The 27,989-nt window shown below is 40.9% G+C and overlaps 2 protein-coding genes across 2 annotated transcripts in view; one reads left to right on the top strand and one right to left on the bottom strand.

Annotated features, from left to right (window-relative positions):
* The window catches only part of LOC140273958 (sphingosine kinase 1-like), a 176,925-nt gene that overhangs the window by 106,525 nt on the left and 42,411 nt on the right, over positions 1–27,989 (bottom strand). The gene's annotated exons all lie outside the window — the stretch shown is intronic.
* grapa (GRB2 related adaptor protein a) lies at positions 4–27,989 on the top strand. The gene is made up of 5 exons (XM_072368040.1): positions 4–378; positions 5,823–5,920; positions 7,192–7,311; positions 17,986–18,154; positions 26,738–27,989. Exons 1-5 carry the CDS (start codon positions 301–303, stop codon positions 26,921–26,923), a joined length of 651 nt encoding a protein of 216 aa, XP_072224141.1. The 5' UTR covers positions 4–300; the 3' UTR covers positions 26,924–27,989.

The raw sequence follows: 27,989 nt of genomic DNA, 5'->3' as shown, positions 1-27,989 counted from the left end.
CAGCAGCCATTCGTGTTTTTCCCCTCGCCGAGATCACTCACTCTCATCCTCGGCTCTGACTCTCGTACGCTCTGTCGCTCCGAGGACAGACCAGACCTCTCTTCTCCTCTTCTTCATTTCCTGTTGATTATTTATTGTATCCTCTTCTTTTGTTACTTTCTTCTTTTTTTTTTTTCCTTATCTTCAATCATCTACCCCCACCCCCCCACCCCAACCCCGTACCTTGGGCAGTAGTGGGGGTTACCAGTGAGTGTGTTTCAGTGTGTATGTGTGAGCGTGTGTGTACTGAGGGGGTCCAGCATGGAAGCAGTGGCAATGTACACGTTTCGTGCCACAGAGGGAGACGAACTCAGTTTCAACAAGGGAGACATGCTCAAGGTAAGACAGAAAGTTTTATCTACGTTATCTAGCCTTCCATACAAACTTTAACATCTTGAAGCCAATAGTCCCCAAATGAGGACATGATTTATATTTTTTCCTGTTCAAAGATCATTCCAAGGTTCTATACTTCAAAGGTCCCACTCATCCCAAATAGTGAGGAAAATTGTAAAAATGTGCTCGCAATCAGAGCTCTGGCATCCACAGATCTTGACATACGGTACCCAGACTCAGCTGTTGTTATAGAAATGTTAGCGCCCAGAATATAGACAGATTAAACTTCCTATAAACGTAAACGTGGCTTGAAAAAAATCAATTTGGCATGAGCTGGGTGTATGCCATAATAAGACAATTCCATCTAAAAAGCTGTTCAGTAAAAGTTTCTTGGACATCGAAATGCAAACTCTTCACTGCCTGGTATTTCTGGTATTTCTAGAAACACATTTACAGGTCTTTTTCTCTGTGGGAAAATTAGAAGATTAAAAGCATTTCCGTGCAAGGTGAATGTGTTGCTGGAGCCAGCAGCTGTTCAGTTGAGTATAAAGACTGGAAACAGACAGAGGCAGCTCGCCTGCTGTTCATTGACAGTTTTTCAGTGCAGATCATTGAGGTGAAAAGAAGGAGTACAAGAGTGCAGGCTTATAGCATTTAATTTAACTGTCACAGCAGGAATGTTTGTGAGGAATGGTCCGTAATTTGAGACTGTAGCACTGAGTATTAACACAGGATACGTAGATTTGTCTCCCGTCCACCCGTGTGACTTTTTAAACTTCTCCTTTTGCTTGTTACATCTTTCCCCCCGCTATCAGGTTAAGTTTAGCCATCAAACCCTAATGTGCGTTGGGTTTAAAAATACATCCTAGTAAGCTTTGAAATAGACTCTGACAACATCTGCAGCATGTCAAATGAAATGCAAATGTAATCTTTACATTTCAGGCAGCTGTTTCGTCTCGTTTCCTCATTTGTGCCGAGCTCCCGGTTACAGCTTGATATTTACATTTCAAACACGAGCGTGGCATCAATCTTCTCATCAATCAATAGGACAGCACATTTCCCAAAAGTGACATACCAGTCGAAATTTGCTGTCATTTTTATTCATGCCTTTTTTTTTTCTTAAATCGAGCCTCAACCGCTACTTTTGCTCTCTGATTAATGGCGGGCAACAATTAGCGATTGAGGTTGTCCCTGCACAGCTGGAAATGATTGGGGTGGAAAGCTGTCCCTTTAAGGCATCTACTGTAAGTCTCGGGGTTAAAGAGCAGGATCCCGTCTCTACACTCATAGTGTGACACCAGCTGTTCGACAGTCATACGCAGATAAATCCGTAATGAGACACACTGGGATAGATTTCTCTTCAAGGTTTCTACTCAGTTGATCAGCTTTAAATCCTCTGTTTCACTCACACTTTCAAAGGCCGCCTGGAAATCTAGAACATTTTGGGTGAGGTAGAGCTAAAAACGTCCTTGTAGAATAACTTATGTTGATCCTTTGGTAATATTTTACAGGATAATGATAAAAATACTTGAGGATGGATATACCTTTTTTTTATACATCACTACTCAGTCCAGACATCCATGTAAATGCTTCTCATTTCTGCTGTCTGCAGAGTCACATGTTCATGCAGCCAACATGAGCTGGCATTTAGTTTTGATGCATAAGTAATTGCAGTGCACTTATATGTGAACTTGCTTTACAGCTGCTGTGATGTATTAACATAAACTAAAATGGAAGGGACCCTTAAAACACTGCTGGGTGTATATGTCACGCTTTCCCTCCCAGTTGATAAGCGTCTGTTTTGTGTCTGCAGCCTTAAGCTCTGGCTCAGACTTGTGTCCGATCATACTTTTAAATAATTGTTCACTTTTTTATTTTTTTCCATTTCTGCTTGAAGCATCAGAAAGCCACAGCTTTATGGGATCATAAACAGCTCATATGAACCCTTGCAAAATAAAAAAAAAGGTTAAACAGACACTTTTCTGTTGGGACTAAAAGGTATTCATTCATGAATTCTTTTAATATGTCCAAATTCATCTTTCTTGTTAAAAAGCTGCCTTCGGTCCAAGAGTCTCCCATTTTTAAACCTTGTTGACAGCATGAATGGCAGCTTATGTGTCATTCCATTGGGGTACATTGTTTTGTTCATCTCTCATTGTGCGGGAGTCGTGCGGCGCTGGATTCATCAGACTGAGAAGAGTGTTGACTCATAAAGAAATGATAAAAATAGCTTCAGAGATAAAGAAAAAAAAGCAGCGGCTCTGACATTCTGTTTTAAGCTAAAAGACAGTGTAGCCAAGTTTGGCGCCAGGGACACAAAAGTGGAGCGCAAAAACACACGTTGCCTGTGTTATCTAACACCAACATGCAAGCAACTCCTTACTACAAGGCTTCAACTAAACCTACCAAGTTTTTATATGGCACTTCCGTCAATGAGCAGAATGAAAATCAGGCTTTTGAAACAAATTAATTGTTTTTATAGTTAAACATGCTTTAAAGCTATGCTGTTTTTATTGGCCTGCTTCCTGGTCAAATTGAGAGGACCCAAAGTCATCCTCAGCCTATCTTTGAGTGTGCCTGAAGGTGCACACACCACCATCAGATCTGTTTGTCGGCCTCTGTAGATGTACATTTCTGCAAAATCTTTGCAGTTAGTTTACATGGTCAGTCCCAACAGCCTCTCTGAGCAGGAGAAGGAACGTAAGAAGAGGCTCATTATTTGTTTGAACTGGTCTGAAATACTGAAACCACCAACTCGGTGAAATGACTCTCGCTCTGTGAGTGACTGATGACTAATGCTATGAAGAGTAAATCACTTTATAGCCTGGACCACATTTTGAAATCCACACTAATGTACAGTGTTGCCACTGCAGATAGGTAATGCATGAAATGAAGTTTCTAAAAGTAGAGATGGGACATGGCAATTCTTTTGGAAGATGTTGGCAGGGTGTTTTGTGAAACTTAAAGTAAGGTGGGATGTTTCTACGTTTTCCACCAAGGAGGCCCTTGTACCAGGTTGTACAAAAACGTACTGAAACACAAGCTGCTGCCATTTTTACTCGCTGTGTCAACCGTGGCAACCGTGGCATAGCCAATAGGCCACCTGGTGCAGCAAATATGAAAGCAGCGTCACTGTGCTTCATCTATGTTGCGTCAAATTTTGCAGATCTGAAGATTTTTATGGAAGATGACATCATCAAGAATATTCTAGAAGATTCTATTTAATATAGGCAAAATCCATTATAATGATGTGTCGGTTCTAATCTGGTTTATCCACAGTCTAATCTGATCTAAATTCACTATAATTATTCAGACCTATCCCAAACACAGTCTTTTATGATTTTAACTGAGTTTCATGTGCTAAAAACAAGTTGAACCTGGCCTAGATTCAGAGTATTTTAATCTAATTCCAGTTAAATTTGGCCAAAAGTCAACATAATGTGATCATCGACAATCTAACACAACCTGGTCTAAACCTAATGTAACATGGCCTCAACCAATCGGCCTCAATGCTTTAAGGTTGGATGAGGCAGAAGTAAAAATGTTAAACTTAAAATCAAAATTGCCTTGTGATGAAGATGCAGACACTTATTGTACTTCAAAATCCTCAAAGTATCACTGACCTATGGAGCCAAGCATCGTTAACTTCCATTTTACAGTTGTGAAGTTGTTGGTGACTGTAACTGGCGACGTTATTCACGGTTGTGAAATTTAACATAACACAAGGTTTAAGTGGTTAACCACTGTTTATCTCTTTTATTGCTGTAATAGTTTTCTTGTCAGTGATGAGACTCCCAGACGATTTGACAAAATGGACCTCAGCTCTGTATGAGATGAGAAAAATAAGGGGAGCATGAAATATGTGTCTGCAAGCCAAGCAGAGCAAGCAAAACAGCATCTTAAAAATATCAAAATGACAAGGCATGCTGCTGCTGGATTAGAATACTGAATGCGAAATGACAGAATGAAATGGAAAGAAGAAAACAGGTAAACATTAAAGCCGAGGCATGTCACGAGACAGCGTGTCTTTTACTGCCCTCATCATGCAGGTGATTAGAAGCTTGTTTAAAAACTGTTCGGTGCTAAAAATGAACCAATACAAGCCTCATATTTATTCAAAATGAATCTGAGGTCTGGAGCAGAACAGTTAGTGTAAGGATACCGCCTATACATGCAATAATACCTGAAACACTTTAGCTTGTTCTAGCACAAGTGCTGTAAATTTTCAGGTTTTGATTGATTTTATTTTCTAATCATTTGTGTCATAACATAATTTATACTTTTTTGTTTTGATTTTACACAAACTATGTTTAGATTACATTTCTGGCCATCAGTTACCACAGATGGCTTTTACATACAGCTAAACCGACAACAGAGCCAGTTCATTTCTGCTTGCTTTAAATCAAACCCTGAACGCAAGAATGTCGAAGGGTGGTAACTGTACCCACACTGAGCAACTACATTACATGAATAATTAGGTGGAGTTTGCCTCCTATTGTACAGTCCTGTCTCACATCAACATATTTAATTGCTAATCTGGTTTACAACAAAGGCTGTGGGATGGTACGATGCCTAATCTTAAAGGTATTGTTTGTGTGGGGGTTCATCACTCTGGCAATGTGTGAGACTTGAAAATTACACTTTTTAATATGGGCAGTGCTGTAAAAACACCTCTGAACTCAAATCATGAGCTCTTCTTGAATCATTGGATGGAAATTTGTCCTATAATCAATTCAATAATCAGCTCGAGTTAGCTAGGATTAGCCTCCTAAAGCTTGCAAGGTCAAGGAAGGGTGAAAGTTAGCAATGTGCCCCAGTTTTATTATTCAAGACAGCACAATTTCAGATAATAAGTTTAAAATCTAAGTTGAGGGCACATTCTTCTTCCCATCTCCTGACATTGGTCAAAAACCCCTCACACGGGGTCCCTTTAATATCAGTATCCACACAGAGAACTGCTCTACAGTGTCAGTAAAGCAGCAGTAAGTGGCAGCAACTATTGTTCAAGTCCAGCTTTGACACTGCTGTTTCTCACTTCCTGTTCTTTTTTGTGTTTATTTCAACTTCCTGCGTTTATTCTTATGTCATTCGTTCTACTACTGTATGACTGTTTTGAGCAATAGAGTACTCGGTTAGGAAAACAGCATGATTGGGCTTTGAAATACGAAAAAAAAGAAAGAAAGATAGATAGATAGAAAAGAAAAAAAATGGTTTGCATAATGTTTTAAAAGTGAACCGCTGGGGTACTGCCTTCACTCAAAACCAATGTAGCAGTCTCATGACCAAGTGTCAGTATGTGACAAGTTGGGAGTGAGAATGGGTTGTAAAAGCAAGACCTGACTGACACACACTAAGAGGGAGAACAATGATAGATTTCAGCTAACACTTCAGCCTGCACCACCAACACCATGGACAACATTTCATCTGTGTGTTTGTGTGTTTGCTCTCAGATCACCAACATGGAAGATGATCCTAACTGGTATACAGCTGAGCTCCACAACAGGAAAGGCTTTGTTCCAAAAAACTACATCAACCTGCGGCCACATGCGTAAGTGCATCGTCCCACATACACACACACTCTCTCACATCTCCAGCTCATTCGTTAATCTGATGAATACTCTTCACACAACCAGCGCTGGTCTATCTAAAAGCTCATCAGTGAGAATTTGTGCAGCAGGCAGCTTCGGGCGGTTTCTGCTCTGCTTTGGACATCTGCACTCTGGCATAAGGCAGCTTACCCAAAGGGACGCTCTCACTTGCCGCCTTACATAATTACATGATCCAGCCCCGTTTTTGCGCGTGTTTACAGTAAATCTGCTGGTACACCCTGTCCCCCCCCATCAGATGGTTATACACCAGCTGGGTTCTACATTTGCAGTGACAAACAACAAACTGACAAGACAGCTAACACTGATTTATGGTCCAATTGGAGTTGCCTAGTTGAGTTTGTACATAATCTGTGGAGAAATCATCTGAAATCAGACATATTTTGTTCAGTGATTTGGACATTAAATTGAGTTATGAGGTTCATGAGCGCATAGTGTCACTTAAGCAAGCGTTGCATCCAAGCAGACCGCCCTGCTAAGCAGGACTAATGAGCAAAAAATTAGATCAAATATGACACTATTAATCACACTCCACAGCTGACAAATAAAGTCAAGCCTTTTGGGGGTTTCTTTTATGTGCGGATTTAGCAACGTGTCTTAAAATAACTTCACAAATGTGCCATGCTTTTTTGTCACCTTGAGCCTTTCTTTCATTTCTCTGCCGGATCTGTACTTTTCAGAGATCCATCCATCCATCTTCTATACCCGCTTAATCCGTCTGCTGGGTCGCGGGGGGGCTGGGGCCTATTCCAGCGGGGTACAGTGAGAGGCGGGGTACACCCTGGACAGGTCACCAGTCCCTCACAGGGCCACACAGAGACAAATGAGACAAACAACCATTCACGCTCACACTCACTCCTAAGGACAATTTAGAGACACCAATTAACCAAGCAGATATGCATGTTTTTGGATGGTGGGAGGAAGCTGGAGTATCTGGAGAGAAACCGTGCATACACTCCACACAGAAAGGCTCCAGGTGGGGATCAAACCTGGAACCCTCTTGCTGTGAGGTGACGGTGCTAACCACCACACCACCGTGTAACATCTCTCAAACATTGGTAGATATCCACAAACAGCAACAACTTTGTCAAATATGTGTGCAGAATTGTCATTGGCGCTTCTCAGACACCCCCCCAAAAAAATACACTTGCCATATATAACAGCAACATCTTTGACCTTTTTAATTTTTAATCTATTTCCGTCTTGCCTCCAGCTGGTTTGCAGGCCGTATATCTCGTGGTGTGGCAGAAAGTCGACTCAGACACAGAGAGTGTGGAGCCTTTCTAGTCAGAGAGAGCGAGAGTGCTCCTGGGGAGTTTTCCATGTCTGTCAGGTAGGAGATAATTACTCTCACTTATACAAGTTTACCATATGCACTTTTTCTATGCTCATATTTTCTTTGGAAGAGCTGAACGCTGGTACAATCTATGTATTCCTTTATATTAACTATGACTTTTAAGTCTTTTTTTTTCCCATTTCATCTATTGCAAAGTAAGTCAATTAGTAGATTTGTTTTCACATATACTGTTAGCATGATTGGTTGTCTGCATCCATGAGTGAGTGTGTGTGGGCATGTAATGTGTGAGATTGCGGCAGGGCACCATAGGAGCCAGCAGAGGAGGAGGGTTAGAGTCTAAGGTGTGAGGCAGAAGGTATATGGGAGGATCTGCAACCCCTCTGGCGTTATGTGAGTTAATCCTGCGTGGCACACCGCAGACTCTGGAGCTGCTGGCGTGGCTGATCGGTTTTATCAGGGAGAGGAGGACACTGAGGCTGGGCATTGCACCTCAGGGTGCTGTATGGATATTGGAGGAAGAGAGTTAGGCTGTGTGAGGGCTCTAGGCTCTGAATTTTGGTGCTGATAAAGGCTAGAACTGGAATTAAAGATTGACTCTTCACCGGGCCCTTGAGGCTGTAAAAGAAAAACCTGTCTGAAGTTGGGGGTAAAGCGCTGGATTCTTAGACTGTTCTATTGTTGGTTGAGAAATTGCCTAGGCATGATATCTCTCTTGTCGGGGATTCATCTTCGGACAGGTTTCTGGAAGCTTGGACGTAAAGTAAAAGTGAAAGGAAATAAAAGGAATAAGGCTGGGAAGGGAGGTGTCTATTGATGTCTGGCTTATGTAGCAGCTTGAAAAATGGGTCAGGTGTTTGCGTGGTTCTTGTGTGCTAACGGCTGTCAGAGAGGACGTACTGACAGCAGTGACTGTGGAGACCTCAGTCTGAGCTCAGCTCCGCTTTGACAGCACTCTGACAAATCCAGTCCACTTTTACAGAATGAAGCCAAGATGAAATTTTGACAAAATGTACATATATATCCCTCACACACTGTTTATTTTCTCAGCAGTCACAGTTTGGTGAATTTTGACCCAGCACAACAACTTTTTTTGACAACATATTCAATTAGAAGACATACATGGTGCATGCTGTTAATAAATGGTTGGTTGATCCTCTATGAATGTTTAAGATATGAAAGTTGTGGTTGTGCTCGTCGTCATATTGCTCTCATATGATTAAAAATGCAAAAGCATTTGCAAAAATGCTTACTACTACGGTCATGGTTGGTAGTACCACTTGAAAAGTTCAACATGATCGTCCCTTGTAAAAACCACTTGCACAGAATATCAGCCTTCTATGTGTATGGAAAAAAAATAAAATAGCCACCAATGCTAAATGGAAAATCCCTACAAGTTTGAAAAAGTTTCCAGAAGATATAAAGTGCAAAACGCGTGAGACCTGTTCTGTCTGTAAACTACAATTAAGAATAGATAAGTGTGGAGCACAAGCAGCATTTGGGGCCTTTTTAAAATGAGGTAATCCCAAGAATACCTTGAATATAATATGAGGAAAGGGGTCTAGTTACTTTCAGACCGTGCCAGTAAAACTATCCCAGTGGGTTATTTAGTGGCTTATTTTTGGAAAGTGAAGAGAAGCGATGCCAACCCAGACATTTATGGAGAGATGAAGGATTCTTTTTGCCAAGCTGGGCATTTTACCAGAACTATTTGACTCAGCAGCAGGTGCACCCAAAGGATATGTTCGGTCTTTTCTGAGATGTGCACAATACTGCAACTTTCTTGTAAAAAAAAAATCCCATTTTCTTGTCAGAGTTGATTGATATACCCTTCACTTATTGTATTTCACTTCCTGATTCACACGTTGCAGCAGCCACAATCAGTATCAGTCCTTCCATCTACATGTAAAAAACCCACTGAAAGTAGCAACTGTTCATAGTCTCTGTGAGTCATCAAAAGACACTCCAGGAAATCAGTAGTTGAAGCCAAATAAGAGCCAATGAGCTAACTGAAAGTGGATTCGCTGAAAGGTTGAAATAATTACAGCAAGATATTCCAGAGCAACTCACAGGTAACCGTTTTTGACAGTTCAGTTGAAATAACAGAGAAAAGTGGAAGAGTCATGTCTCAGAGCACCATAATGCAAAGTAAGAAGAATGCCCCCTGTCATATCAAAGGTAGTAAGAATAAGCCTTTACAAGGAGGGAGAGAAGTTCTTAAGAAAATGTTTTATATTTATAATGGTGTCATTAAGAGAAAGCAATGTCGAGGACAGAGCTGGGTTCAGAGAGCCAGAGAGATGCAGAGTCTGTTGATCTTTAATGGGTGTCATGAAACACGGAGCTCTTTCAGAAAACCTTAGACTTTAAATGGAGAGGAGCACAGGAGGTGATGACAAACCTACTACCAGCAACAGTGCCCCCCTCAACATTTGCTCTTGAGAATTAATTTTCCTGTTTATCACCACCCCAAACCTGAAATAAAATTTCCGCTCATGGCACACAATTGGTTTTCCTGTGGCCTTCGTCTTATATCAGGCGAAGGTCGTGTAAAACAAAAGACAGTATTTCCCCCCCCCCTTTGACAATCCTGTCTGAATGAGTCAGATGTCTAACAACAACATCCGTAAGTGTATGAAAGTATGCCTGAGCTAAAGCGCTGCACATTCACTTTTAGTATCTGGGGAGTTCAGTGTACTTACCTTTCCTTGATGTTATTATTGTTCACAAATACAGAAGACCTGCTTCCCTCCAACCTCATCAGTGCTATATTTTCTCCATCTTGTTTAAGATTTTTGAGACAGAATTTTTTTATCTACATTAAACCAGCAAAAGGGCTCTCAAAGTGTACTATTAACAGGAGGATCTGTTGAATTACAAATAACACATTTTGCAAGAGCAATTTAGTGATACACTGTCGAGTCTTTTTACTAAAAATGACTTACACAAAAACACATAAAGCGCAGTTTGTCTATTACTTTATGTCAATCTGAGTTGCTTCCACTGGTTGATGGTTCATAAAGTGAGCGCTGAATTTGGCTGTCCATCAGCTTGTCATCATCTCTTATCAGTGACATTACTCCAAAGAGGATCCATTAAAGAGAACTAACCCTGCGGGCTTGTTTATTTTACAGCTGTATGCTGTAATCTCTGAGATTTAAGTAACACGTTGGGCTCAGCCTGCCATGAATGTCATCACTTGGGGGGTAATTTCACACTTGATAAACCTCTGGATAAAAAAAGCACAATTTGAATAAATTAAGTCATGTGGAGAGAAAATGTGTTAAAACAAAAAGTAAGATTCGAATAAGCGATGTTATATAACACCAACTTCATGTAAATATGTGGTGCTGCAGAAGACATTTTTTTTTTCTGTGAAATTCCCCCTAAAGTAGAAATATAAAGGCATCTGACTTTGTCACGGCTCTGAGATGTGTGTTATTAACCACCCAGTCAAATACAAACGCTAAAACAATGTCCACGTATACAACATTAAGTCTGAAAATCATAAGAAAATGAGCAGTGTTGTCTGTGCTGAGATGCTGGGGGTGTGTCCACTGGGGGTGCTGATTGACAGATTTCACATCAGCTCAACTTAACTGCATTGATGAGTGCAAACAGAGTTCTGCTTGTTTAAACTGAACCAAACGGCTTAGATGTGAAAACACAAATGCACACAGTATATATTGAACCTTTCAACTGCGAACAAAGTTATCAATGTTGTTAAGTTGTGCAGTTTTACACTTTAAGGGTGGGACAGTCCTTAGCAGAGATGTTGGGGCAACGTGGGAATGCCTGCTGGGGAAGGGGCGAAACATTATACTGCTTCAGTAAAAGTTTGTACAACTGCCAGAAACAGAAACAGTAATACAGACAGATATACAAACAACAGGAAATGATAGAGTAAGGTGACAAGAGACAGTGGAGAAAGGACAAGCAACATGGTTAAAATATGTGGGCGAAGTGGCAGCATACAGTGGGTGGATTTGGTGTATGATGCAACTTTTTGTTTCACTGAAACTGAAAAAAGACGAGCCAGTCCTCTGAGAAATAAAGCCTTCAGATGGTCTCCTCCTTTCTTTTAGCCACCTCCTTTTTTTCCATGAAAGTTTTCAAATTTTACTCATTCTGCATGTCCTCTATCTTTTCTCTCAACCCTTCCCACCATATTATATCTTCTGTTGTGGCGTAAAACAAACAAACAAAAAAAGGTTTCAGAGTAAACAGAGCACATAGGAACCAAATGATAAAACTTCTCTGAAAGGACCGTCATCAAATAACTAGCATTAGCTTGAATCCCCATACAACGTTCACAAACAAATATTTGCTCAAATACAAGCCTGAAAGGCACTTGGAGAGCACATGCGCTGTTTAAGAAGAAATTCCTGTCTTGAAAAATTTTACATAAAGGCAGTCCATGCTTTCAAGATGGTTAGTTAGGTACAGGCACAAAAACAACTAGGTTGAGGTAAGGAAAAGATCATGTTTTAGCATTTAGCTTTTAGAATCCTGCAAATTCTCAGAAAGTATTACCATGCGCAGTGACAGTGGGTTTTTGTTACTTTTGGATGTGGTAGGCTGTCTCTGCCTATTTCCAGACCTCCTAGACCTGTAGAATCAGCCTTCTTTTTCACGAAGCAAAGTGGAATAAAAAAAAAAAAGAGTTTGTAGGCTCGAACGAGACTTTAAAAGTGATTCAGGTCCTAGCTGTTCTTTTTTCCTCGCCAAAGCTGTTTTACTCTATAGCTTCAGCTTAGCCTAGACGTTCTTCAGCTTTCAAATTTACAGCTCTTTAGCTCTGTCTGTTGAATTGAATCTTAACTAAGTGAATTATATATCAGCTCTAGGTGTGAGAAAATGTATTTATTTTATCTATATTCATTCAAGGACTTACCGATATGGGCACTAGTAAACAGGAACTCAGCAAAACTGATCTAAACTAAAGATAGAAGCTCTTGTCTGAAGTTTAAGGTGGAAGTAAATTAAGGATTTTAATAAGTAGCGTAAGGGTTTTAACAACATCCACAGAGACGTTAACATACTTTAAACCCAATGCCTGCAACAACCATCATTTTCCATTCTTGCCCTCGGTTGCTCCCTCCCAGCCCCTCTTTAAAGAGCACACAAACCCACATCCTTCCTCTCTCCTCACCAAGCTATCAAAACAGGTGATGTCTTATTAATGCTACAAGCAATTCTAAACCCTTATGACTTGCACAGCTGACATATATAAGGACAAACTCACACGCACATGGCTAATGTGCTCAGCCTGCAACACATGATATGCAACACAGAGCTACCATACACACAAACAGACATAATAGTTGTCTATAGTTGTCTATATTAGTTGATATAATCAGCGATTTGCAGCATGGGCTCTTTGTCACACACACACATTCACAGAGTTAAACTGACAGCTGGAGGTGTCAGTCTGACTGTGTAAAGTATTCTAGACATCTGCAGCGGTTTAGAAACTAAACTGCAGATTAGGGGAAGAGAGGCTGGCAGAATGAGAGAGACAGCGAGAACAGGGAAGTGAGAGATAGATTGATGAGGAAGTCAAGGGAAAGATGGACGGGTGACCTTCATGGACCTCAGATTGTGCTGGCACAGGGTAAAAGTTTTAAAAATAACTCCAGCCCTTCATTTACAGCGTATCTGTCTGTGTGCTCTATATATCTATTTCATTTTCTCCCTTTCAATCTTTCTTACTCTCATTCTCTGTTACATTCTTGCTCTCATTTCCTTTTCAATTGGAAAAAGAACACAATCTCTGCATCGCTGTGGGCCTTAATTACACTGGATTAGAAGGATGAGGGGGCACTTGGAGAGAGTGCTTCGTGTGTGTGTGTGAGTGTGAATGTTAGTGATCAAGCTGAGACAGATGTGGTCTGCATTATTACAGCACAATGGTTCTCCGGGTTTCTACTGTCTCTCGCTGTTAATTATCAAAACTGTCAATAGTAGCACTGGTGGAGTGGAGCAATGTGATTGTTGTAACTATGATGACACAAGAGCGACAGTGTGAATTTACACGTGCATCTAAGCTGCCATACAATGTTACAGCAGACATGTTGTTTCATTTTTTCCCCCCATTTTCACATGGCTTGTTTCAATAGACTTCTGAATGATTTGCGTTTGAAATTTGATTGCAAACCGCCCCTTTTTTCTTCTTTTTTTTAATCCGAGTGGTGATTCAGAGGTGGGATTGTGGTGTGCTCTGCAGAGTAAGAGTGTGAGGTGCAATGTTGTAGTTGGAGTGTTGCTCACTAAATATTTGATTGGATGCTGGTCAGATGGACGGAGACGGAGACGCCAAGTGAATTTCTGGCTTAAATTCTTCTTCGACAGATATGTTAAGAAGTCTGAGTGCACTTTTCCTTATTGTTACAAATGGAGCTTTTTAACTTCCTTTCGCATATCAAAATGAATGATACCGTATGTATAAGAGTCCCTGTAGTTCGCTCAGGTTTTAGCTGAAGTTGAATTTAAAGTCTAAAAGTTTTTATTGAAATCTATGGCATGCAGAAAAGGCAGCCTCGTCGCCTGAGTAAAAAGTTGGTTTAAGTCTGCAGCACCCTGGCATCAGACTGCTAACAGACCAGCTGGAGGCGGCGGGGTCAAAATTATCACTTTATTTGCGTACTTCAGACAGTGGTAACAGAAAACAGATGTGACAGAATGCAACTGTTGCTCCAAGCTATTCTATATTGAACAGCGTCATAAAACAGACACTTCAGTTAAGCTTAATGAGGTACGAAGTGTTGCACGGACTCGCAGGTTAGACTCATCTATGAAAGCATTCGTTTGTCGCTCAATTTCACTTTAGACACTTGAATGGATGAGTCTAATGTAACATCACTGCCTTTTATAGTAGTTTCAGTCGGACTTGCTCTTTGGTTTGGTTAAAACAAAACGATCCTGTTTTGACTTAACAGACACTCAACACCATGCACGTTCCTAAGAAGTGTCGCCATGTGACAAGGCAGGTGTGACACATTCTGATAGAAAATGGATGAATAAGTTTGATTTTGTAGATGTCGCTGAGAAACTGACCCTACAAGACTTATAACCTCAATTAATATTTTATGTTAAGGTTTTAGTCTCAGTCACCAGTTTGAAGACTTTTTCAGTAAAACTAGTGTTCAGTGTGTAAATTACGGTAACTTTTCCAGGTTTTGTTCCAACTTAGTTTTCATGGTTCATGAGTCGGATGTACTGCTCCTTTTTTCTGTTTCCAAAACCAAGATGGCGACGACCAAAGTGCCAAACCAAAGGCTTCAAAGAAAGACTTCACAAACCAATCAATAGCATCATGGAGGCAACAAGATTTTTAAAAAAAAATATATATATAGTGTATGGCATGAGATATGGGCTCATTTGATATTTGTGGTCTGGAAAAAAGTAAAATGTCAAGCTTTTTTTCTGTAAAAGGGTTGGCAGGAAACATGAATACATGAATTGATATGGTGAACAACCTAAAAGTAAAAAATAATGCCTTCTCTCCTTCCTTTATTCCCTCCAAATTATATGAATCACCCTACATTTCATTATTGTAAATCACCTAAAGGAAAAATACATGCCTATATGTACATTGTTTGTTTCATTGTCGCTCAGACACCTGAACAATTGCACAGCTGATGGCAGCAATAGGGCCCCTCCAGGAGGGTGCAGCAGAGGGTGCCAGATGATCAGGGGCCATGTTAGGGCTGATACCAATCATTCAGATTGATCAAACTAGATGTGCTGCATGAGTCCGAGAGTGAGTGGATGATAAGGTTTAGTCAAACAAGGCAATGGATATACGGTGGAGCAGATACCACAAGGAAGTGGGATGCAGACAGAGAGAAGTTAGACAGAAGTCAGATAATAAAGGAGAGTGTGAGACCCACAGGCAAAACAGAAGGGAAAAAAACACAGAGCATATGTTATTTGCGCAAAAGGAAAAATACTTAAAAAACTTTAGTCGAGTGAACAGTTTGAACATAAAAGTACCCGGCTTTTTCATTATTTCATAATGTTTGACATATGAGTTTGAATGGTGGTGAAAGGAGGACCCTCAGGGTGGAAAGAGAGGGCAACGTGGAGGTGTGGCTAAATGCCATCCAGTCATCAGGGAGTCAGCGGTGCTTGTTAACAGAGCTCAGTGTCTGAATAGAAAAAGGAGTTCTTGGTGAAACAAGCTGATGGTCATTCAGAGCCAGTCAGACAGGATATATCAGGAGTTTGGTTAGTTCAGATCATGTTTGCCATATTCAGTTTATTTTAAGTCATAACAGTAATAACGCCACACAAAAAAAAACGATAGAAACAAAGATGCTACCAGTTTTTCACCAAGAAGATGACATTTTTTAAAATCATTAATATAAGCCCAACACACACCCCCACTCTGGGATGTGTTTAGAAATATGGGGGTGTTGTACTGACTTCCGCTGCATATTACATGCCGTTACATAACCACATAATCACTGGGAGATGTCCAGATTTCTAAAGATAAGCTTGCAAGTTACTTAGCAACCACCGCAGAGCAGGACAGGGGAGTAGGTGAATGCCAACGACTACTGGCCAAACTCTTTTAATTATAACAACAAGGCATGCACTCCAGCACTGTGGCTATTTTTATCCGTGTCACTGGCTTTAAATTTTCATTTTTTTGCCACACATAATCAGACTGTGCTCCCAGTACACCCCTGTTCATCAAAAATATGTCTTGAAATGTGTCAAAATACCCGGTTTAAGCCACATTCTCACAACTAAACAACACAGTCAGATTTCTAATGCCCTGATCTGAGCGATGTTATCCTAGAAAGTCTTACAAATCTACAAAGATTCCTTTGCCATGATCTGCATTGCACAGAATCCCCAAGACCCGCCGAGCATCCCATGTAAATGTCACTGTCTGCTCTTTCAACTCCGCATTGGTAATTGAATCCATCCCCTACTGATAATACGGACATAGATGTTGCATCGGTATAGGTTTCTCTTCATAAACGTGATGCTTAAATGACCTTTCTTGTCTGTTTTCCTGGTGATTTGTCAGTCTTAGTATTATTTTATTATTTGCCTTATTTTATTCTTTGAAATTAAGAGTAAGGATTAAAAGTATATATGAAATAAGGACACTGTAGTTTCTGAGGGGATAAATGAATGCAGGCCAGCTCCAACAGCTGACAGCTGTGCCGCTAGAGGGGAGGCTTTGCAGACTAAAAGCTAAGAGTGTTGGTATCAACCCAAAGCTGGACACAACGCACTGGTTTCCAAAAACCTTGCGGTATGTGATGACACTCAGCTCTGTCCAAATGTGTCAGTCTCGACCATTTGTTTCCACACATAACTGATAAAGTTCAACCTTAGTTCCAAAGTTGGAATGCCTTTTTTTGGGGGGAGAGGCTAGAATGTAAATAAAATGCAATGATTTGCAAATCTCCTAAACCAATATTTCATTTATATTAGAACATAGAAAGTGCAGTCAGTTGCTGGACCTTTAGAAAAGGAATGTTGTCCCATTCGTCTCTGACAGCAGGTGGGCCAGTCCAGCACCTGCACTTTTCTACTACAAAACCTTGCAGTTGGAACAGACGCAGCATGTGGTTTAGCATAGTCTTGCTGAAATATGCAAGGCCTTCCCTGAAAAAGACATCGTCTGGATGGGAGCATAAGTAGCTCTAAAACCAGTATATACTTTTCAGCTTTGATGGTGCATTTCCCCGTGTGCAAATGGTCAGTTCCGTTGGCTCCTATGCAAGCCCATACCATCAGAGACGCAGGCTTTTTAAACTGAATGCTGATAACAAGCCAGTATCAGCACTCTCCACTTCTATCTGGTGGACACGGTGTTCATGATTTTCCCCCAAAAAACATCACATTTTGATTTGTCTGACCACAGAACAGTGATTGAGCTTTAACCTGCATTTGTGGATGGCATGCTGAACTGTATTCGGAAGAGATGTCTCCAGATTCTCTGAATCTTTTGATGATTTTATGTTCTGTAGGCACTGGAATATTCAAAGTCGGCCTCTCTAGGCAGCTCTTTTGTATCCAGTCGCGTTAGTGACCCGTTGCTAATAAACCAAAGTAGTTGCGACACGTTCCCAGAACTTCGGACCACTTACTTTTCCAGGCTTTTGTTGCCCTTGTCTTGGTTTTTTTGAGACACGTTGGGGCTAATATTTTTCATGAAACCGTAAAATGTCTCACTTTCAACATTTGATACTGAGAAAAATATCAGTCCATAATCTTTTTCAAGTGACATTTTTTACTGCATCTGCAAATTTTTGGAATTAGGGTTGAAGTAAAACTTGTGTAAAACATACAGACTTTGCTCACGCACCACTTTGATTAAAAAATTATTTTAAAAAAAGATTATATCAGTCAGCAGCTCTCATAAATGCGTCACCAGTTTTCGAATGGCATGAACTATAACTTTCATCAGTTTGAATAAATCCGTGGTGTCTGGACAAACAGTGAGGTCTGTTCTCAGTTAAATGTCAGCATATTGATTGTAATGTACTGTATCTCGCTGGGCTTAATCAGTACATACACTGCCAGGCAGAAAAGTATAGTCTGACGAGCCATTTTGACCTCCTCACTGTTCAGAAGGATCCAATCTGTAATGCGTCCTGACATGTCTGCGATATTTCTCTTTTTAAATTTGAAACAAATAATTTTTTGTTGTTATTTATTGTATTATTAAAATGTTCTTGTATTTTGCAGTTACGGGGACCATGTCCAGCACTTCAAGGTGCTGCAGGATCGCTGCGGTCAGTACTACGTGTGGGATGAAGTCTTCTCCTCTCTGAACGAACTTGTGGAGTTCTACCATAGCAACAGCATCGCTAAGGAGAGGACCGTCTTTCTGAGAGACCCAGAACACTTTGCAAGGGTGAGTCCATATGACTCATTGTTTCTTTTGTGCAGATTGCTTGTTTGTAAGCTTTTCTTTTTCTAAGCAAATGACACAATCTCTTTTTGACATACCTATGCCATGATGCATGAAAAGGGCAGCATGTCAGGAGGAAATCACACTTCCTGCAAATTCCATGTAACTATGGATGATTTTTTTTTAATGCAAGATATTTTCAAATACTGCAAAGAGAGATGGATAAGAATTCCACAGGACTTGGGCCCCTCGCAGTCACTGAGTTGACCATTCTAGGAAGTAATCTGTCCAGTGATCCCAAGGACACAGAAAAATCTGCAACAGAATGGCTGAAAACTATAAGAATCAAGGTGTGCCAATGACCCAATCAGAGTTCAAGCCTCAATTCGATTGAATTGCTGTCGTGGGACCATAAGAGAATTGTGCATGAACAAACCTCAGTGAACTGAAGCGAAGCTATGCAGAAGGATGAGCCAAAGTCCTCCCACAGGAATGTAAGAAACAGATAACATCACACAGAAAAAACGATTACGTCAAGTGATTGCTGTTAAAAGTGATCTTACAAATAGTTGGATTATGATGTGGATTTTTTTTCACATACTGATTCTGCATTTTGGGTATAACATTCTCATTTGTATGGTTTTTGCTAAGACCTAATAGGAAAACCTTGGTACTGAAAGAGGGTTTACTTTCTTTTCACATGACTGCAGAAGTCATTCGGCTATGTCACCTTAAAGCACCTCACCAAACCACTGAAAACGCATCTCTGCCTTCCATGAACTGTCTTTGTCTCACTCCTCTTGCATTTCGTTGCCATGCAATCCAGGGTCAAGTTTAACGATCTGCTGTCAAATATATACGTCAAGAACCACGTAACAAGCTGCCGTAGAGTTCTTTTTTGCTGCAGCTTCAAGGCATAGCCACTGTTGTAATGTAGCTGACAGATCCGGGAACACTTCCACATGTTACTTCCTGAGCTGTGACTGCAGCAGCAGAGTTTGATGCAAAGGTGCAGCTTGTAATGAGAGACCACAAGGCTGCTGCCAGTTTGGAGCAGAAAAATGAGTCATCTTAGTCGGTGAGCTTGAGGGATTGAGCACAGCATCACCAAGGAAAGCAGATTTTAAAGGCAAATTCTGGCTTCAGCCATTATCAATTTCCCGACCTTTGACAGAATATGAGTTTGTTCCATTCAGACAGCAAGTGACCCTCAGGTTTGTGTCACATATTCTATACTATTTTTTCAACAATAAAGTTTGCTTTATCAATACTCTACATATGGATGGTCTATCTAAAAACGCTGCACAATAGAAGCAATAACACTCAGGTTAGACACCAAAGACATCTGTAAACCTAAGTACCCCAAGTCTCCCTCTGTAAGAAGGCAGGTGTCTCTCATAATGGTGTCACCATGGGAAAATCTGTTGTTTTCTTGTGTTAAAGACAAGATCACTGCATGACAACTATTCCTGGGAGTGCACATGAGCGGCAACAGCAGGCTTACACAGTCTCTATGGAGGGTTTTGATCCAAAGCAGTTCTGACACGACAGCCCGCTGGTAGCCCTGCAACACCAGCTGCGTGGTGATACTCATCACATCGTTTTCACCTCTGTCACTCAGCACCTGAGATCAGACCTCCATTCATTAGCAAAGGGACCGTGCTGCAGCGATCTTAGCGTGAGGTAACATCACAGTGACACAGCTGCCACGTGGAGATTTATTTTTCTATTAGTTTGTGCCTTGTTTTTGTTTTCGTGGCTCGGTTTCAGAGTAATGTTTTACATAATAAGCAGGGGATCAGATTATAAAGAATGCAAGAGGCAGTCTAATCATTATAGGCCAATGAAGGCCATTTGCCTTGTTTTTGATTATGTTGACTGCTTGGATTCAGAAATTGTAATGTTGGCCGGCTTAGCACTTTGCTCAAGACTGAAATATCACTTTTGGATGCCGTACCATGCCACGCCAACATGCCGTGACATTTCGTACAGATGTTTCCTGTCCCCTTGAGGAGGAATTATGGCTTTTTCTTTTTTTCTTTTTGTCCTGCCTGAGATCTTTATGGCTTTATCAGAATTATTTTAGTCTGATACTTTGATTGAATCAACTACAAAGGACATTCCAGCCAGAGAGGATAAGGATGATCACATAGCTGCTTGATATCCGCACATCTCTGTGAACATGTCAGGGTGCTCAGATGCAAATCTAGCTCAAAACAGCAACTGTGCACAAACTCTGCTAAGCTGCTAGAATGGCAGTGATCTTGTGTCTTTATATAACTCACAAGTAGATTCTTTTGTATGTGTCCATAGCAAGCTCCCTAAAAAGATTTTGGGAAGTGAATCTGCAGAATCTGTCAGCTGTGGGGTAAGATTTTAGATACCAGAAGCTTTATGGTTTCTGTTGGTGGCGTGAGCAGCATTTACCAATTATGTCGAAAGCAAGCCTTAATTGAATGCATGTAAACAACTGTTTAGGACACTGAACGCATTATGCTCGAGTGGAATCTTGAAAGATTTTTAAAGATTAAATACACACAGAGCAGAGGGTCATGGCCCAGATATCCTTCATCCAGTTATTTATTAGCTAGCCTAAGAGCCAGAAACTTTTATTAGACTGTAACAAATGAAGCAGCAGTAATGAAGGGGGGGGGTGTGCTTTTATTATTTTTTTTCTCGCTTCGCTTTTTCACAATTAGGCAGAATGAGAAGTCATTTTGTTGCTGTAAAAATGTTCAGCACGTAACTCATCATGCATCAGGCACTTTTTAAAAAGGAAAAGTCTGACATGACTCCCTAAAGACCCATTTACGAACTGACAATGGAGAACAATGGAATCGACACGAATTCACACTGAATAGGCGTAAGCAGACAGCTGCTATACTTTAATTAATCCAGGGTGAATTTTTCAGCATGCTTTTTAATCGGAGGACCCATTTGCTATTTTTCCCACATGGATGCCATACAGACATAAGACTAATAGCAACCTACAGGTACCTGCCAGATCCAATGCATTTTTTAAACATTTGCCCTCAGATGGCTGTGATGCACGCACCACATGGAATTGCTCACACTGAGTTTAGTAAGTCGCTGTGCTCCCCGCGAATCTGGGACTAACAAGACATGACACGGTACATTAAGGTCATGTTACTAATTAGAGATGCATCTTATCATTTTGGTGGCTAGCTCTTCAATCTTTCATGACCTCCATACTATCCAAGTTCTTTGTTTCTCAAAATAGCAGATGATCAGATCACTTTGTGTGTTTAAGTTGCTCTACTTCAGTCTCAAAAGCCGAGAAAAGAAAACAGGTTACTCAATTACCTTTTATTATAACATATCCAGATAATTAAATATATATATATATATATATATGGCATATTTTTCTTGTGATTTATGTGTTAAGTTGTAGAAAATTATGCTGTAGAAGTGTGATTATGAAAGATGCTGATTTGGCTTATTTTGCTTGGCCCATGCTACATGACATAATAAAGAGCATTTATGTTATGCCTGCATGCTTTCGTTGTGCATGCTTTGTGCAAAATGTGATGTTAAGATTTACACAAGGGAATACAAAGGCTGGAGGGATCCTTGCAGTTAGGTCTAAAATGCTAGGACAGGGTGCTTTGTCTCTACCATGCGTTTTAAAAGCTGTCCTGTGGACGGGGTCTGTTTATGGCCTCTGCTTTGACAGTAGCCGATTTCTTTTTCCATTAAAATTCCATCGTAACCTTATAAATCAGCGAGAAAAACGAGGCACTGTGGCGTCTGGGTTGTAGCTCGCGGTTAGACGGTCACTGCTGCTCTGTGGTGTTTTGATGATGATCAAATAAGGAAGCGAGGTGAGTGTCAAACAAGTCAGTGCTGTGGGACAGGAAATAACAAATGCTCGCAAGTTTATTTCTGGCTGGCTGGCACATTGTACGTCCCTCACTGTTTTCTGCAGTTGATTTGTATTCAGCTCCAAGTCAGAAACAGATATAGTGGATCTTAACTTTTCTCATTTGAAGATAACCCACATTTATTGATCTTTGTGATAAGTGAGATTTACTTCAGAAAATCTGGGCCCTCAGACGCGAGGAGCTCTTTTCACCCCATCTTACGGTATGCCATTTAAGAGAGTTGGACTTAAGCTTTCCATCGACTTTTGAAAACCTTGATTTTGTAACTCTTGACATAGTTACTGACACAGAATGGCAGATGTGTTTGGTCAGTTTTATTTATTTCTTCTTTTTCATGCAGATAGTCTGCAGAAAAGCTTGACTGATGCTTTATTTCACTTGGTGGAGCAGAAAAATTTTAGATGACACATTCAGATCCTAAACAGGGGCTTTGGCTTCACATAGCAGATTCTTGCAAATGCACTTCTTGTTTGGTAGCATCCGGCCTCATTACTAAACAGCCAAGCTTGTTCCAAACCCCTGGGGAAGTGGTGTTTCGCATGCATCTGGAACAGGTGCAAGTGAGGAATTTAGCCGGAGGGTACTGTGATGATGGTTAAACGGGCAAAAACGACTAATAAACTGTATGACCTAAATACCGCGGCAATCTATGTCTATTCCGTGGGAGCCGCCAATGTATGAAAACCAAACCTCTCTATGCACTTTGAAATTTTAAAACTCGCACTCACAGAAATGTGTGAACACGACCTCTTAAGAGGGTGGCAACGCATTGTGTGTTAACACGAAGTGACAGACGGACGCCCTTGTGGTGATGGACAAAGATTCTGTTGAAGTACTGTTGACAGACATTCTAAAGTGGGAGCAGGTGGCGTTAGGACAGAGCAGTCGCACAACCTTCAATCACTTTGACTTTCTCAAGGGACCATTATCCCTTAACCATTCCCTGCAGGCTGAACATTTTATTTCATATAGAAAGTCAAGTAGGTGTATCATCAACCCGAGATGTCTTATGTTCCCATCCAACAAGCCCGTGGCATGGTGTCTGACCTGCTGGTAGTGGCTGTAATAGCATGAAAACTATAACTATCCTGTCAATGCGCAAAAACAAATGTCACTGTCAGTGGATCTGTTTGTCTGATTTGACTATTCTCCTAAACTAAGTCAAACTAAAAGACATTCCTCTGTTTCCTCAGGTATTAGACGTTAATCATAAACGCAGAAGGATAAATAACTGAAGGATGCTGCTTTCTTTTCATGATTTATTTCTGGCCTATGTGCTTGTACTTCTTGAATTCATTGCTATCTAAAAACCCTATTAGTTTGCCCTGTTTCATTCACAGTGATGTTGGAGACACTTGCTTTGCATTCCAAATGAATACACAAGTGTGTTAGTAATCAGCTGCAACACTTTTTGAGAAAACCCATTAAAAAGGCTCTCGTTCTTTCCTAAAGAAGAAAGAGCTCAGCTCATCATTTTAACTTGTCATCACACATTAATCTATATCATCTTTAGTAGTGTTACAGTAACAACTACTTGCACGATCAGTCAATCAATTTAGTTGATCAACCTAATCAACTCGAACGGAAGATCAGAAATTTAAACCAATTAATAATTTCATCAATACTATCTATGCAAGGAAATAAAACAGTGGAAATATAATAGAGGTGGTACCTGGAAATTCTTCTTCATTAGGAAGAGACTTTACTTCCTTAGGAAGCTAAAACATTAACACCAACCAAAACAACTACGGTTAAACTACTGTTGTGCAACCACTAAGAACCTGTTTACCTGCTGTGTGATATGGCAGTTAAGAGCAGGAAGGAACTGAGGAGGAAACTGATATTTGCAGCTAGCTATTGAATCAACCCAGTCGACTGCCACCATGTAAGACTACAATTTGTAGTCTTCCTCACATGATGAATGTCCCTTTTTGTTCTAATCATATGGGTCACTTCCACAGGCATGGACTAGTCTGCCAGTGGCTGGTTTTAATCCTGTTGCAATGCTTTTGTGTTGTCACTCCTCCTGTGCTGTTGGTCTTTCCAAACTAATTCCTCTTTAGCTTGTTACATGGCCCCAGATCGCTTCTTATCTCTGCATGGCAGAGTGGGAAATAATTCTTGGCCTTTTTTTAAATAAACCCTACACATCCCAAATGTCCCTGTGCCACTAAGCTTTCTCTCCATGCAAACCTTGGATCTCTTTGTGACACCTTGTCACTTTTTTTTTTTTAAGTACAAAAACAAAGTAGCATTAAAAGCTTTTTTCAGCTTCAAATGTCATGTTTGAGAGTGTGCTTAGACAACTTTAGCGCAAAACTGTCATCCGTTGATGTTACAGCCTCTGTTAGTGCTCTCTATGAGTTCAAATGGATGCTGGAGAGGATCCCAAAATGGATGGACCTTATTTCTCCATCCAATCCACTGAAGGCTGGCATAGAAAAATTAATGGGTTATCCTATCACAAACATGCATATTATGCACACAAGGTCACACTCCCAATTTCTGCACACACACACCTACTCACACTCAAGAGCTAATAGTGCATACATGCAACCCACGCAAACTAGACGTCTAGACTCCAGTAGTCTTACTCCAGGCGTAAGACTTTGAGGATTTTATAGATTTGCAAGGATGAGTTTGTGTCTGTTGATCCTAATCCTGCTGTATGACTCATGTGGAAACTTGTTTGTGTGTGTGTGTGTGTGTGTGTGTGTCCTACCTTTGCACGGATGTCAACATCTTGGGCCTTGCTCTGTGACAGAGCACAATGATAAAGATCCCAACTGCAGCACAGATGCCTTCACAAACTCACCGACCAAAAACAATTTTGGTATTCGTTCCAGTCTCTCAGTTCACTCACAGCTCATTCCACATCCACTTTCCTCTGTGGGAGTGCAGCTGACAGCTGAGGTTGGTTAAGATCAAGACGCTCCCCCTTAAATAGGCACTTTTATTCGGCTGCTCCTGAACTGCTTTTACTTCACCGGTCGACACAGTTCAGTGGAGGTCGGCTATCGGGGGGGGAGAAAAGTCTTCTTGAATTCAAGGAAAAACACGGGGAGACAGAGAAACAAAATGAAGACGATTCATGTCAGAGAAGCAAACATTTCACTATGTTTGTTGTCATTTTTCATTGGTATGAGTATCACTGTTTACTCCTATCTGGCGATCAGGTTCATCGTTCCATGCAAACGTCTCCATTTCTGTCTCTGCCTCTTGCACTTTTTCCCTATTTTCTCGTGCAACCTTTTTTCTCTCGATTCTCTCTTGCATATGGAGAGTTGTGTGGTTCGATTGTCATGTTTCATGAAGCTGCACATGATGAGATTCCTATGAAAACACATGCAGGTTAAACAGCCAAACCGCAAAGTCCAGAAGCAATGTAGAATTTCATCTCTAATTGATATATTTTCGGATTTTAGAGAAAAAAATGTAGTTGGATAACAAAGCACGGACAATAAAAAGATCAAGAAAGTCTTATGTCTTAGAGACAAGACGAGATAAACAATCAGGTCCCGAATTCACTAGAGAGGGAGAGAATTCATTGCTCAACATGTCCAAGAGCCAGCCGCACCTTTCAGCTGACAGTATACCTGCTTTTAGATTCACATACGTGTGCGGACGCCAGACTGAGAAGGACGGGGTTGGGGAATAAGATTTCAACCTCAACCCTGAATACAAAAGTATATTCATGAGCAAGAAAGAATAAAGAGGCTTGGTTTGAAATGAAATAAGTTTAAAATCCGTACTATGAATATTCACCTTAAAGATACAGGAGCGATCGATAAGATATGTCGAAAATGTGTGTATTTTTACTCATTGCTTTGTACAAGCGGGGGTTGTTTATTCTTGCCGGCACTCTAATGTCGGATGGCCGTGTTGTGCCTTTGTAATGATTACCATCTGCCAAAGGAGAAAAAAAAGAAAGAAGAAAATTGTGTTATTATCATCTTTATCATCATAACTGAATCCTGCAGACGTATTTACATTTATATTGTGGGAAAAAAACCTTTGCAGCAAATTAGCTTCATCATTTTCAGCCAGCAAAGGTTGAGAGACTTAATGCAGGAGGAATGCACATTCATGCATAAAGATGGACAAGTTTTTGGGATTTTTTAAAAACTTTTTCCTTGTAGAATCTTCCAGTAATAGGCGTACTGTATAAGCAGGTATGCTAACAATCAAATCTGCGTTGAGTTCATCAGTGCATGAGTGCTTGGTGATTAAACATATCCCAGCCCCTAAAAGTGTTATATATATAAATATGACCTGGTAGTCACTAATCCTCAAACAGCCCGGCATGCCTGTCTCAGTGTGTCGCTCTCTATTCTCTTTGTGAGAGAAATGCTTTACTGGCATTCGTTTCTTGGGCGTTTTTCTTGTTTAGACGGATGGAGATGGAGAGTAATGCAATAACATTCCTATTATTCTTTAGTTTTGTTTTGATACTGGTGTAGCAGTAACCAGACAAAATGCTTCAAAGAGCGCCCAGAATAAAATGTTTTATCTCTGATAAATATTTTTCAGCAAATCTTACTTTTGGTACGTTCTGCTGTGTTATGAACTGTTATGTAGCCGTGCTCCGCTTTTAAGTTTTACTGTTGACACATGGACTGTAACCACAGTTATGACGTCCGTTTTCTAAAGACTCTCTCTTCTTTCTCTCTCTCTCCACCTCCAGCGTCCCCATCACGCCCACGCGCTCCTCGACTTCACCCCCCACCACCCGTCCCAGCTGCGCTTCCTGCGCGGTGACGTCATCGAACTCATTGACTGCTCTGATTCGCTACGCTGGAGGGGTCGCTGCCACGGACATGTGGGCTACTTCCCCCCGGAATACGTCCAGCCCGTTTACCACTGCCAGTGACCTGGCATTTCAAGTAATCACGCAGCCATTCCAGCGGGTTCGACACTGAGCCATCCTACACCCCCCAAAAAAAACAAAAAACTGCTCCCCCAATCCGCACGTGCCCATCAACGACTGGAGCAAACAAGCGACCGAGCCGCTGCTGACAGACTCTTCTCATCTCCCTGTGATGTCACCTGTCAGACAAAAAGCCTCGCCAAGTCAGCTGTTACAGGCTCATCAGTCTCTGCCAACTGACCCTTCAGCTCCACTTCTCTATGAAAATGAAAAATTCAGACATGGACTCACACAGTGTGGAAGACTCTCGCATATAAAACAGTCATAGACAAGCATGTACGCGCATACTTCCAGGCAAAATCATTCATTACAGCTTGTCAGCTCTTCTGCAGGCTAACTAATGGTAACAAACACTAACCTGATGGAGGAAAAAAAAAAAAAAAGCGCGTGTGGTCCATTTGAGCTTATGACAGAAGGGAAAAGGGAAATAATTTTCCCCTCTAGAGGTCTGCACGAGGAGATTTGTGGAGCCGAGGGGAGTGAAATCATTGTGTTGTGGACATTTTGGGCCAAATATTAAGAATACTGATGTTGCAAATCCCTCTGTCACTGGGTGCGTGCGACGGGGGTTTGTTTGTAATGAGTGGGTCTGAAAATGTGTAAACCTACAAACTTCGAAGCGTGTGCATGTTGTGTGTTACTGTGAGAGTGAAAACACGTCTGCAAGGTTTAGGATACGCTGCTTTTGAGTGCGTGTTCGTTTGTAAAGCCCACTAAAGGACGTTTGCAGTGGCCAACGACTTGAATACCACTCAGACAGCGCACTGTATCAAAATACACTGCTTAAAATGTGATCCCCTCAACTCCATTTATGGATCATCTGTTGGTTTTTCTATGTATTTATTCTTAATCATGTGTAATCTTAAATTGTGTATATTGCAAATGAAATTAGCCAATGTAGATAGGTTCTGCTTGTCTTGCAACATTATCAAAGGAAACCACATTTTACATGAATTTACAGTCAGAACTGGGACTGCTCTACCATATGTAAGAACCATCACTGAAATAA

Source organism: Leuresthes tenuis, unplaced genomic scaffold (genome assembly GCF_036924035.1).
Source record: "Leuresthes tenuis unplaced genomic scaffold, fLeuTen1.0.hap1 SCAF_17, whole genome shotgun sequence".
NCBI lineage: Eukaryota > Metazoa > Chordata > Actinopteri > Atheriniformes > Atherinopsidae > Leuresthes > Leuresthes tenuis.
Note: the sequence above shows the minus strand (reverse complement) of the source record. Positions and strands in the feature narration are given on the sequence as shown.

Coding starts and splice junctions, on each gene's coding strand:
- grapa (XM_072368040.1), top strand. CDS start 301: ATGGAAGCAGTGGCAATGTACACGTTTCGTGCCACAGAGGGAGACGAA. Junction 5,921..7,191: donor ATCAACCTGCGGCCACATGC/GTAAGTGCATCG, acceptor TCTTGCCTCCAG/CTGGTTTGCAGGCCGTATAT. Junction 7,312..17,985: donor GAGTTTTCCATGTCTGTCAG/GTAGGAGATAAT, acceptor TGTATTTTGCAG/TTACGGGGACCATGTCCAGC.